The 14055-nt window shown below is 39.2% G+C and overlaps 1 protein-coding gene across 3 annotated transcripts in view; it reads right to left on the bottom strand.

The window, feature by feature from the left end:
• Positions 1–302: 302 nt before the first annotated feature.
• Positions 303–14055, bottom strand: part of LOC145470844 (uncharacterized) — a 31709-nt gene continuing 17956 nt past the window's right edge. Inside the window, exons 11-24 of one of the 3 annotated variants that reach the window (XM_081454721.1) lie at positions 13486–13726; positions 12700–12899; positions 12389–12465; positions 10551–10580; positions 8523–8560; positions 8095–8170; positions 6928–7065; positions 6391–6518; positions 5817–5972; positions 5366–5515; positions 4828–4949; positions 4245–4303; positions 4022–4118; positions 303–3654 (exon numbers count right to left, since the gene is read on the bottom strand). In XM_081454721.1, coding sequence (XP_081310847.1) covers positions 3568–3654; positions 4022–4118; positions 4245–4303; positions 4828–4949; positions 5366–5515; positions 5817–5972; positions 6391–6518; positions 6928–7065; positions 8095–8170; positions 8523–8560; positions 10551–10580; positions 12389–12465; positions 12700–12899; positions 13486–13726 — 1599 coding nt within the window. In that variant the 3' untranslated portion in view covers positions 303–3567. The remainder of the gene's footprint in view (positions 3655–4021; positions 4119–4244; positions 4304–4827; positions 4950–5365; positions 5516–5816; positions 5973–6390; positions 6519–6927; positions 7066–8094; positions 8171–8522; positions 8561–10550; positions 10581–12388; positions 12466–12699; positions 12900–13485; positions 13727–14055) is intronic. The other 2 variants (XM_081454723.1, XM_081454722.1) reach the window with 2 other exon arrangements.

Below are 14055 nucleotides of genomic sequence, written 5' to 3'. Positions count from 1 at the left end.
CTCAAGGGAAGACTGGGAACGAGTCAGACTCGATGATGCACGCTGTCAAGTATGAAATATATGGGCTCATTGACTCTATTGCTTGTATTACTAAACTAAACTAAGCTATTACTAAACTGCGCTATTACTAAACTAAGCTTCACAAGCTCTTTACACGTTAATTCGTACACATCATTAAGTCTTCCTTATCCAAAGTCGTATGCTGATGACATACAATTGTAAACAATGACGTCACCAAATATCGCGGTTACAAATAACAATGCTCGACTGAAAAGAAGAACATATTCACTTCTGCATAGACAAGGAAGTCATATTGGATTACATAAAAAGAGCTTAAGCGAATCACGACGGCAACGACGAGAACGCCACCAAACAAAAAGTTTTAAATCTTTATAAATTGTTATAAATCGTTATAAATCTTTGTACATTTCTTTCTCGAACTCATTATTAATTCAAGTTAAAACAAAGAAAACCACAACCGCGAAGGAGGTTTGGGTACCTGGTCTAACTAAGCATAGATTTTGACGATTTTACTTCTCCGTTTACTCCAGTTTTTGTTTCGAATGAGAAGATATATCAAACACTCGACAGTGTTTCATCGGCTATCCAAATACCTCGAATTTAGTCAAAAATACTCCGCTGCGTTTCGCATTTTCAACTCTCTCCTCTGTGTTTGTATATCCTGATGAAACACGGTCTCTCGTGTTTGATATATTCCTTGCGGTCCTCTGCAAACCAACCAGGTGAAATGACTAAGTTCTGCGTACTTTAGAGAACGTGAACGACGGCTGCTTATTTTTCGTATTTTCATTTGGAATTGAACGCTGACGTAACTTATCTCGCTAACACCAATAGGCACGCTGAACAGATCTAGACAATTGCGAAATTCAGAGGTAAAATATAAATTCATTTTTAACAAGGCGTTGATTTGGGGGTCGCCGTCGTCATTGCTTTTAAAAGCTCTCTATTATGACACGTGGAGGAAAGCCAATATAAACCTGAATACTGAAGAAGTGAGCAATGAAGGTACGCTCGCCCAACACGCGGACGCTCGGACACGCGCGAACGGCATGCACCAACGGCACGCACGCATGCACAAATGAAAACGACAGTGCTCCCGGGCAAATTTCACTCGACACTTGACAAGGTAATAGATCTTTTTTATTGCATAAAGCCTGACGTAAAGCCATCATTATCTTGTACATCACATCAGGGTTAACATATATATTTCATCTCAGTTATTCAACCTTCATAATTTCGTCTCTTTATGTACATCCTTTTCTCATGAGGAAAAATCTCAGCCTGCTTGTAGCAATTTCAAAATTACTTTCCCATATGCGACTAAAATCGCCTTAATTCAATTTGTATATACTGTAATAGCCGAGTTTCAGTACAGAGAAATCACTACAATTATTCGTGAACACATTGAGATGCAGTCTGTAGTGTTTGACTGATCATTGACTGGTATGCATTAGCAGCTCATTAGATACCAAGATATTATTTTTGTTACTGACGTATCATCTAAGATTTGCTCCAAGAGCTGTCTTTAGAAGCCTTTCACGCCCAGCATAAAGCCCAATTTACACGGTTCAAACTTTGTGGAGGAAACCCTAGTGTGTGACCATTCTAATCGAAGCTACTGAGCGCGCGGTAATGTTTTCTTTTTCTACTATCAACTTTGCCACTTTCGGGAGTGAAAGGATTAAAGGCATCTTGTTGTCATAAATCAACTGAAGTACTCGAGTAACTATGTGACAACTTTACACTGGTTTCCCCAAACCTCTCGTCCAATCATAGAGCAAGGAAATACACACCCATTTTAGCCGAATGTCTTTCTCGCCTCCGCTGATAAGAAAACCAACTTAAAGTTGTCACTAGTCAATCAAAAAGATATTGCGTGAGAAAAGTCACGGGTTCATCTGAAGATGTAAATGTAATCGAAATATTTTGTAGTTCTGACGAGAACGAAGGTATTCTTACATCTACGTTTAAAACAAACAGCGAAGCTTCCTTACACAAGAACAATAACGAGCTCGTTCAAAACTTAGAACATGAAAAAAACTTTTATAGGGAAAACTAAGTGAATACTTAAAAAAAGAAAACAGCACAGCCATCTTCAAAAGTCAACTCATCCGCTCAGCAGATTCACAATAAAAACCTTTGAGATACAGAAATAAATTACACGAGAAATAAATACAAATGAATGGGGGAAAACAGTTTTGTAACATCACTGAAAAAAGTAAAATTTTCATCGATTTTACATGTAAAAACATATGCGAACACCAACTAAAAAAAAAATCAACTTCGAATTTTAGAAAAATAAACTTCTAAAATCGTCAGCAATCATCGCAATTATATCACAATCATTTGTCATTCATTTAAACTATAAAAATATTCAAATTAGATTGGAAAATTCTAACCAAATATTAACTGCACCGCACTTTCTGTCCCAATTGACAATTTTGTACCGAAATTTTGACAAAAAATTAAAACTATGTTGTCTATTTTGGTGAGACAAATTCAATTCACCGCAGCTTCAAACGTCCTTAATATGTCTATGTACGTCAAATGACTGCAAACATTTACCGTAGTTAAGAATTAAAATTCAAAATTGTATTATTCTAAAACCTCTATCAGGGCTCGTCCACACTACGCCGAAGGAATTTTAAAACGAAGGTTTCACCCTGGAAACGCATCAAATGTTTTCCGTCCACACTACGCCGGAGTAAATTAAACATGCAACTATCTCCGGTCGTTTTGGATTTGTACTTGAGGAAAACTCGGTCAAAGAAATCACATGATTACCGTAATGCCATCGTTTTCGAAAAGCTTCGTTTTCAAAAAGTTTTCCGTCCACACGAAAAGCCGACGTTTTCAAATTCCTGCAGTTTGAAGAGCTTTTTTGAAAAGCTCCGTTTTCGTGGCGGATTAGTGTGGACGGTAGGCCTAACCGTAGAAATAAAAATGCGTTTTCATACTCCTCCGGCATAACGTGGACGCTGCCTCAGGCTTCATTTGCCTTGACATCCACAGGAAACCCTGAAACGTTCGTGGAACACATCTTCTCTGTCCTCTTTCATACATACCAAGAGTGCATGACTTCAGAGAGTGCTTCCATTTTGAGCTATTGTTAGATTCGTTGATACATTACAAGTGCGCTGACAGGCGCTTTCGCAGCTTCAGGCAGTGGCACTGTATGAACAAATAGGAGCAGGGGCGTAGCTAGGGGGGTCCTGGGGTGCCCGTGGACCCCCCCCCCCCAATTTTGTAAGCCTTTTTTAAGCAAACAATCTACAACGGGTGGCGAATACGACATGACAATATAGTGAGTACCCTCATTTTAACACGGTGTGACCACCCCCCCCCTTTGAAAAATCCTGGCTACGCCCCTGAGGAGACTAAAGAAATGCTCCTCTGGGAATTTTTTATATCTCACTAAAGATTCTTTGGCATGTATTTTTTGGCATTATTTCCTTTCTTGACGCGTTTGAGATTTCTCACGCTGTTTCAAAGCAGTTCAAATTTTGCCGATTCAAAGAAATTCCTATTGCTTTTCAACAATCCTCTCTAAAACAGACCAACAGCTTTCTTGAGATTGACTTGCTTCCAGCCTGGAAGTTTGTTAAATGCTTCTTTTTCCATCTTGAAAATCTCCTAGAAGCAGAACCAAGAAGAAATGTGTTTCACTATCCAACATTTCCAAAACTGGATCTGAACAGCATTGCCCAGTTACAATTTAATTTTATTCTACATGATTTCAGAAGGTTAACAAGAGCATTTCAAAATTCACTGATTCCTCATCAGCAGGGCTAAAAATATAAGGGTTTTGGATGCTAACGTTATTCAAAAGAATCTGTTTTAGTGTGATTCAACGAAAATTTAACACTTACCCTAATTTCCCAAATGGATCTATTTTACCATTCGCTCGTTTGTTTTGTTTCTTGCAAAACAATGCCTTTTTGTCTAGGCTAAAATAATTACACTGACTGCTAAGGAGATTCGTTTCTAAATCTAGTCTTACCTTGAAGTCGCTGTCGCTTAAATAATTCTCTAGTTTTGCAGGATCTACTCCTTGGGGAGGAGGAATCTTCTGGAGCTCAGCCAGTGTGTAAAAATCCCTTTGAAAGGAAGTTTAAAAATTTAGTTTCCTCGTTCCCTTGTCTTGTCAGTAGCAAGTGCTTGTATTAGAACGAAAGAGGCAAAAGAAACGAAATGTTTCGAAGCGATTAAATAAGACGACTTACTTTGTGAACTGTTGGAGCAAGTCGTTGGCAGAGTGTTTCACATTCGGTTGCTTTCCATCCTGAAGAAGTGACAGTGAGAAATTATGAACAGATGATAAAAGAGACATTACAACAACCGCATTGCAGTACGAACAAAGACGCATTTAACAGGCGAGAAAAACCTCTTTTAATTTAAAGATGAATTATTCTTGAAATAGGTACCAAAAAAAAACAAATAAATGCACGTCTTCTTCAGAAGCTAAGAGGCAACTTTGATGTATTTTGCTTAGAGAGTTACTGTCCTCTCCCCTGGATGGGATGCTAGTCCATCGCAAATTCCATTCCCTCCTCCCACCCGTAAAGTTCTCGCCTGGGGGAGAGGTATTGTGTGAGATGCTTCTCAAGAAGACGTGAACGAGCGAACGAGCGAGCGCAAAAACGAACGAGCGAATGAGCGAACGAGCGAACGAGCGAACGAGAAAACAATGGATATTGAAGTGGACTGCACATGGGTTTCTTAAACATGACACGATGGCACACTTCAATTTTTCTTTTCTATTCTCACATTCCATTCTCGAATGCCAATCAAATCAAGTGTACAAACCGTTTTCTGTATTCTGATGACATCTGGTGTGTCATTCCAATAAGGGAAGAGAGCCTTGAACGTCATTGGTTCCATGCCAGCATACACCACGTACACACGGTGGGAGACCCGCTTACCAGCCTCTGCGGAATCAAAACAAAACCAATGAGAGATCTGTTTACAATTATTTCATCAGTTTATCGATGGTGTCACTTTTGCTGAGGAGTTTCTGCCTCGTTTGAACATTAAATGAGCTAAAATGTGTTAGTGTACGGCGGAAATATGTTGGGATCTTCCTCGGTAGTCTTCTATCCTCGGAAATGCTCGGAAAAGTTTGCATAACTTGGAGTCAGTATTCGGAGATTATGCGGTGAGTGATCGGAAATCTTCGGGTAATCGTCAGAACCTCTTTGGTAGCGTGTTGGAGCTCTTCCTGTGGTAAACCCAAATTGAACATTCAAAGAGACATTTCCCATCTATTCTATAGTGGATACTTCCACAGCAATACGTCTGAAATAAGAGATGCTTGTCATCATTCCATTTTTACCAAGACCCAAACCTTTTGCATAGTTAAGTGCTGTTTCCATGGCGAGTTTTCTGTCCCGGTCCCAGCGCTGTCTTCCTGAGCCAGTCCGCGCATCATCATCGTCCTCAGCCATCCATCCTTCCCACACGTACACTTCATAATAGCCATCAACTATGAACAGCGCTGTAAACAATCAACAAATTACAGCTGAACCTCTGTATTTCCAACTCTCAGGGGAAACAGAAAATGGTTCGAAATAACTGATAGTAAATAACTGAAGGGCAAATCCGAGGGAAATGGTTTTTATTTCGAAATAACGAGGAATTCGCACTAACCGAGTTCGAATTAAAAAAGCAAAAAAAAAAAAGAAAGAAAGAAAGAAAGAAAGAAAGAAAGAAAAACCTGATGGGCAAATACGAGTGAATGAAAACAGAGCTCATCTCAGACAATTCAAACAGATAGATGGATTATGTTATAGGTGTACCTGGTTGTTTAGCAGTGTAAAGATCTTCTTGTAGAAATGGGAAGGGGCATAACTTTGGCTCAGACCGTGCTGGACACAGCACTTCACTGGCCGTGAACTTTCCCGTAGCACTGCTCAGCTCAAACAGCCGCGGCTGATAGTTGTGTTTGGAGGGATCTAGGAAAAAGAAAAAAGAAAACGTTTTTCCTGTGGAAAGTATGTGGACGAGACTCTCGGCTGTCAATGGCATTCAAATAAAAGCTATCGGGCAGTACTTTCATGTGGTACTGTTTATTCTGCTGCATAAAGTAATTCTAACTTTTAAATCCTAGTGGTTGACCATTCAAATGAAAGCTACTGAGCAATACTTTCATGTGGTACTGTTTATAACTCTGTGAATGAAGTCCTAGTGTGTGACCATTCAAATGAAAGCTATTGAGCAGTACTTTCATGTAGTACTGTTTATAACCCTGTGAATGAAACTGTAGTGTGACCATTCAAATAAAAGCAATTGAGTGGTACTTTGTGACACGGCCTTTTATTTTGTCAATAGTGACTCTTACTTACGTTAGTGCATGTGGATTCTTGAACTTACCATGTGCCAAACTACAGTAAAATCTTTTTCCTCCAATAGCCTTCCAGAACTCATCAGGTTCACTTCCTTCCTCAACTTCGCTAAGAGAGAAAGCTGTCACTCCAGCCATGTTGCATTCAATGCTTTTTCTGGAAAGAAAGACAAAAAAAAATGGCATTTGTTGATTTGTATTTACAACGGTTGATAATGTGTCGGTCGCACCGTTGTGACAAGCAAAACTGCCATCTGTTTAGAAACTCAGAGACGACATACAACTATGTGCGGCTGCCTTCCAGACATTTCGGGCTTAGATGTGTGTTTGCCCCACAGAAGTGTCTGCTATAGATTTATGTCTGTTTTACGTGGAGAGAGGTGTATGTTTTATGGAGGTGTCTGTCTTAGACATATGTCCAGCTTAGAGATGTGGCTACCTTAAAACGAGACGTCTATCTGGCTAAGAGGGGTGTCTGTCTTTTAGACCTTACCTTGGAACAACCGTCTATTCTATACCACGGAACGTTGTCTGTTAGAGAGGAGCTAACATAACCACTAACAAACCTTTCTTGCATTTTCTTGGCAGCTGCTTTAGCCGTGGCACGAGAATCCTCACTGGATTTGCTGCCATGCCACAAAAAGATGTGAGCTTCACCGCGTGACACCAGAACAAAACTGGTTCGTGACCGCAACGAGTAAGAGCTGAAACACAGCAAATATTGACATCATTTCATGAAATAAAACGAAACTATCAGCGAGATAGTGTGTAAATAGACTGCGAGCAGTCTCTCTTTTACTCGGAAATCCGTAGGGAAGAACGCAAAGAATGCAAGCGGTCGTGAGCGTGCCCGCATGACATGCGAAGACGCGAGGCGCGCAGGTCACACTCGCAGTTACGCTCGCTCACTTGTTTTGCGTTCTTCCCCACGGATTTTTGAGCAAAAGAGAGACTGCTCGCAGTGTAGTGTGTAAACGATAACACCATTGAAAAAGTAGCCTACTGTAGTTGAACAAAGACAAACTGAACTTCATTGCAAATAAAAATCACGATGACACTTGGAAACATGTCTCGAGGTAGTGTATCTGGATAACCCAATACATCAAAACACATCATGAACTTCAATACAATTTTTTTCTTCTAAAAAGCTTTCTTTGCAAATATGGGATGCGCAGTTCTGATTTTAAAGTTTGTCTAAAATTTGACTCCACTTGTAATGGGTTTCTGTCATTTGTTGTTCTACAAAATCAATCCATCCACGTCGGGTTTCCATTTGATCTGATCTGTGGACTAACATTTCCGTTTCTTTTCCACTCTAACTCTCCTCGAAACGTTCAAAAATTTCTTTAAATTTTAATTATACAGATTACCGTACCCAAATTAGCAATTAGCCAATCAGAAGCCATGTCTGCTGTCCTGATATCCTACGATATCAAGTCACTGACCTGATATGGCTGTCGGAATTTTGGTCTCGCCATGGGTATTTTGGCTCAACTACGTCTCACCAAAATTCGAACCACGGCTCCACCAAACTCGCCTGATATGCCGCCGAAGCGTACCAAAACGGTACGATTAGGTCTAAATACTGCTATCTAGGTTTATGGTCTGTGACAGACAAGAGTTCTGGTAAAATGCAAGAAATTCTGTACTGAAACTAACTATAATTACATTGAAAGATCCACATGACCCAACTCCAAGTAGCGTCAAGATACATTGTAATTAGTAGAACTTACTTTGCTTTGACTTGATTCAAGCAGGCTTCTCCTGGTTCCTCATTGCGGATTACGTACAAACGAGTTTCCGAAGTGTCTGTCGGATAGATAAGCTAAGATAAGGTTTCTCTTTGAGACTCTTACAACAAGCATTTAGTGAAAATCTGCTGTGGGCTACGGAGGGTCCACAAGTTTGAGTGGTGGCAATTTGATGTTTACTGACGGTGAGACAGTGCTTGGGATCACGGTCGTATTTTCATTTGGGTATAAAGCTCCTTCTCTCGATTTACCACAAGTGGAATGCATGCATGCATGACTGGCTGTCATAAATAAAGGTATTCCTCGTCAACTCTTCAGTTATGAAAAACACCGACAATAAGTTCTGTATTGGGTGGGAAATACTGGAACAGTCTACAACACACAGGTCAGATATTATGCGTAGCACCTACCAGAGAACGTTGCTGTGTTTTCATCTATCATATTTTTCCTATTGAGCAATACATAAAATGTAATATTAAAAATCACTACTTAAATTTATTTATCCCTTACCACCTCCAAACTGACAAGCATCGACACCACACTGCAGTCAACTCCCTCTAAAGTATATAAGGGGTTCTCATTAAAGAGGTCTCTACAATGAACAGATGCCCCAAACGTATTTTAGAAGTGTCTACCTTAGAGTTGCCCAGCTTGAGGTGTCTGTCCATGAGAGGTGTCAACTTTAGACAGGTGTCTGTCTGAGACAGCCGCACACCTTTACGAAGCAATGACCTCAAGAGATGTGTACATCTTAAATTGAAGTCAGCTTTCAAGTGCGATAATGGTTGGTGGTAATGTGATTGGAGTCGAGTGAAGAGGTACAGCAAGGAACAACTTGAAAACTGTTTTTATAACAGTATCCACTGGGAGGGAGTTGACTGCACAAACACTTTTACAAACGAGGAGAGCAGATGAACTCTGTTTCATGTACTGTGCAAGTGAAAATGGCAATTGACAACGAAACTGACTATGACAAGGAAGATGAAACTATGAAACTTAACAAGTGGATTTTACATTTAGCGTTAATTTACTTTTAATCGCCACAATGTTATCATGTAATTAGCACGACAATGTTGGTTTATTTTGCTATTATTTATGAAACATTACTGGTTGAAATTTGGATTTACAATCTTTTTAAGTTATGACATTTTACACGGCTATGATCACCAGTGTACAGAAATTGAAATTAAGCCCCACATTGAAAACTATTCCCATCAGTTTGACGATAAATAACGTCAGATTGCTCGTCTACAATGGCCGTCCAGGTGAGGGTAATCCTGTAAAGGATAGACTGCGAGCAGTCTCTCTTTTCCTGGAAAACCGTGCTTACTTGTTTTGCGTTCTTCCCCACGGATTTTTGAGGAGAAGAGAGACTGCTCGCAGTCTGTGTAAAAGACTGCTGTTAGAGACTGAGATTTGGCCAACCTTACCTGAACTCACCATCACAGTCAAGTCAAACGTTTTCTGTTCTGTTTTGTTTTGTTTTGTTTTGTTTTGTTTTGTTTTGTTTTGTCTTGTCTTGTTTTGTTTTGTCTTGTTTTGTTTTGTCTTGTTTTGTTTTGTTTTTTCAGTACATGATTATGAAGCCTTATGAGATTGATTGCACGGTAAAGCTCGTAAACAGTCGTTGGTCAATTCAGTTGACGGTGTCATTCTGTCTATTCTTACTGTTCTGTTTCTGTTTGCCGAGGTCATGAAAAGCTCCTTTGTAAGGTGCTGGTAGTTGCTGGCAGCGGTTGTGTGCTGCTTGTTCTAAGTTAGTTTGTTGTACAGTTCTCAGTTGGCGTTTGCCCCCGACTACACTCCATTTCAGGCCACAGTAGTTCGAAGGGTGTATAACACTATCTAACAGATAAATCGCCATCCAGTTGATAGCATAGCATGTTTTGTTAACGCTTATCCATTGGTCATTGATCAATTTATCCAGTGGATAGCCTCTGAACAACTGGCCCCAGGACTATCTATCATCACGCGAACGACCAAAGTAACAGCAGATGAATTATTAATACTCCTGATAAGTACAACAATAAAAGTATCACATTATCGGAAAGGGAAATAATCGGCCTTCACAGATCAAGAAACCTCTGATTTCTTATTACAACAAAATCTAGACATTTTTTTTTTACTTCACTGCAACAATTCACAGTGTTAATTATTAACCATATCAATTGATTTGATTGTCATTATTTTAAATGACTTACGTGAAAGGGTTTAGTTACAACGTCATTACTTTAATGTTACGAGACTTATGATATATTTTACTTTAATCTAAAGTTTAACTTAACAATTCTGTTTTACATTTAATTTTAATTTAACTTTTATCGTTCTACAATATACTAACATAAAGCTTTAGTCAAGGTAGATCTTCTCTTTGAGAAAATTATTCACATCAAATTGCCCCCTAAAAAGTATTGTCAGAAAACCAGAATTAAACTTACTTTTGTGTGTCATACCAGTTCCTGGGTACACTGTTAATGAAAGAATTAGCGAGGTGAACTTTCACATGACAACAAAGGTTTAAAAAAACCTGGAAATTAATGAAGCCACAATTTTGATTGCCATTCACAAAATTTCGATGTTTTTGATTAACTTTTAAAAACTGTTTACAAAATTCTGTTTCATGCATATTATTAGTTTTTTTTAACAAAAAAAGGGCAGTAATTTATTTAGCATGAGAAAACAACATCTCTCGTTATCGTTTACTGATTTCTTGGCTTCTCAGCTAAAGAGAGATGAAAATGGAGCTGAAAAATTCCATGTTGATGAAGGAGCTCTTTAGAGATCTGAGCCCTGTTCTGTTTGGTTAATGTTTGATTCAGGATTTTAAGGTACATAATGATTCTATTTAGCGCCCTCCTTCCAATAAGCGTCCCTTTTCAAATACGTACTCCCAATTGAGCGCCATTTTTCGATGAGCACCCCTATTCCAATAAGCCCCCGTCCGATAAGCGCCCCTTCCAATAAGCGTCCCCTTTCAAATACGCACTCCCAATTGAGCGCCCCTATTCCAATAAGCCCCCGTCTAATACGCGCCCCTTCCAATAAGCGTCCCATAGTGAAAGTAACATTCCAGAAATTGAGATACTGTACCGCTCAGAGATATAAAGCGAGCCATCAACTGTAGAATAGACTGGTTCTAAAGACGCATGAATTATGAAGTCTGCTTTCTCATCTGAACGTAACACTGAACATTATGACTACAATCTATCAGAACCCCTATTGATACAGGTCTAGAGTTTAAGGACGTCACTTAAAATATAGTATCCTACGACATTCAGATGCATACACTGCCTGTTCAACAATTAGAGCCCATCGCTAATAAGCAATCCCTTTCTACTAAGCCCCCTCCTTAGCTTTGCGCTACCAAAAGTAAATTAGTGCCCTTGGCGCTAAAGTGAATCATTATGGTAAATGGTATCCAGTTAGAGGTACTTCAGTGGACAGATCTCTGTATTACCAGAATGGAATTTTTATTTTCAATCTCTGAAGGACATCTCCTTCACAAGAATGGAACTCAACAAGAGTTGAGAGATGCTTGTTTTCCCCGGCTATTTGTTAAATCACTGTTGTACAAATGATGATCTCAACATACAAGTGTACATATGAAATAAATGTCTGAAGGTTTTTGTGATGTCTCTCAAAGAGGGCTTTTATGCACATATGTAAAATGGCATGTTTCTCAATGAATTGAAACATGCAAATGTTGTTTGTGTGACGCTGAAGAACATCCAAGATGAACCTTCCAATAAGTGTGAAATCTGACTCTCAAAATTGACATCAAATGCCGTGCATTATGTTTATACTATTTGAAATAACACATCAAAATGTCTTCTTCAAGACTATCACAAGCTGCAGGTATTGCTTAAGGTCTTGATAACTATCTAAAAGATATCATACTACATTGAATAAACTTTTATAAGCTATAACCTTTAAGACACTGCCTGTGAAATAATTGTAACATCGATATCCCAGGCTTTGTAAAAGCCTTTGCTTCAAAGCAAAGGTTCCATGTGCAGCAATTGCAGTGATATCACCTAAGAACTACACGTTGCGTTGCAAATTGATGGCTTCTATAGGGTCATGCAAAGACATGATATCACAATTTAATTATGTCTAATCATGCAATTCATGATGACGAAAATCTACTCATGCAATAAGACTAACCGTGAGAATGGAATCTGGCTTGTACTTATCTAGCTGGAATGCCTCGACCACAAATTTCTCTTATTATTAATAAACAAACTAAATTAACTGTGAAAAAGCTATTGCCATGTACCTTCCGCTGTGAATGATCATTCCTCCTTTGAAAAGATTCAGAAAGACAGGCGTCTCCTTTCCTTGGACCACCCTTACCTGAACGAACAAGTAAATGAACCAAAAAACAAATAAAACACTCAGAAACAGAGTCCCAAGAACAGAAGAATTGATGCTGAGACTCCAATTTGAAATGCTTCTTCAGGACCATGAAACAGGCATTCGGTAGAATACAGCTGAACTACAGAATCATTTCAACTGGATTCACACCAGGCACCTAGAATTGTAGAAGGCCTATGAAAAAATTGAGGAACTGAAATTGCTAACACAGACCTGTGGCCCTTTCTCCTCATCCAGCTCCACAGCCATTATGGCAGCTGCACCTTTCTCATTCACTGAACAGTCATTCCCTTGCCAGAAAAAGTAAGCACAGCGTACACGCCCCGCGACCGTTGAACGACAACGCGACTTTCGGTCCTTCACTATTCTATCAGCAAGTACAAAGTAGGCCCAACGGATGACATACCCCTCTCCTGCAATAGCACAAGAACAGCTCTGTGTAAACAAGTGTCAAAGATCCTATCCCTGGTGGCCTTTGTTCCGGCATCGTTTGTAAATTTTCTTGTGCAGGCTCTAGTGCCTGCTATACCAGTAAAACTACCCGATATTATTTTCTCAACATGCGTCTGGGAACACCTAACTATGGACAAGAGCTCACATATTGATAAATATCTGCATCTGCCGTGCCTAAAGTTTCAGTGATTGCTTTCTTGCAATTGATCAAGCCAGCACTACGTTCCTGCTCAAGATAACAGAAGCTTTGTAGATCCTATGGGAAAACCCGTCTTTTAATCAACATCTTCAACATGTTAATTTAAGTCTCTCTTTGTAATCTGCACGTTTTTTTTTCTTATTTGTATACATGCTCATTAGCATGTACTAGTTATTTATATTCAGTTTGCATCTTCTGTAATATTTGCACTGAAAAAAGCAGACATTTCAGCGGAAACATGTCTGTGAAACTCAAAATTGTTGTTATATAATTATGACACTTGCATTCTGAATAAGAGCATCAGATCTATCATGGAAAAAAATTCAATACGCCATTTTTTAAAATACCCGAATGAAAATGTCCAATGTTTGCAGGTGGTAACTCAAAATGTCTGTACTCATTGATGTGCCACACCGTCAAAGCAACAGTTGTCACCAGGTTTCCTTCTTTGTAGATATCACCAACCCACACTGTTGGCACACCATTGCCGCGCCCAACATTCACCCCCTCAAAGATTTGGCTCTGGAGAGGTCCAGGACTCTTCAGCATGCTCTTGGGATCAATGGGCTTCAGTTCCACGGGAGGAGGCTAGGAGTCACAACAGAAACTCAAGTGAATACTTCATAACCATTTTCCAAGTTGTAAACAAGTCTTCACTTCACCCTGTCTAGTTTACTGCTTCTCTTTTCAGTAACAGAGAAATATTGATTATCGAAAGTTAACTTCAGTATACATGCAGTCCATTTCTCAACGTTTTTTTTGGAGAAATGGCCTATCAAGTGCCAAGATAAGACTCGCAAAATTATGTAGTGATACATGTACTTGAATGATGAATACATGTAATAGCTGCATAGAGCAGTTTTCAGTTAAGTGAAGAAAGTAATGAGACAATTTCTTCGAAATGGTTTTACTTCGGT

The sequence above is a fragment of the Orbicella franksi genome, chromosome 15 (genome assembly GCF_964199315.1).
Source record: "Orbicella franksi chromosome 15, jaOrbFran1.1, whole genome shotgun sequence".
In the NCBI taxonomy this organism is placed as follows: domain Eukaryota; kingdom Metazoa; phylum Cnidaria; class Anthozoa; order Scleractinia; family Merulinidae; genus Orbicella; species Orbicella franksi.
Note: the sequence above shows the minus strand (reverse complement) of the source record. Positions and strands in the feature narration are given on the sequence as shown.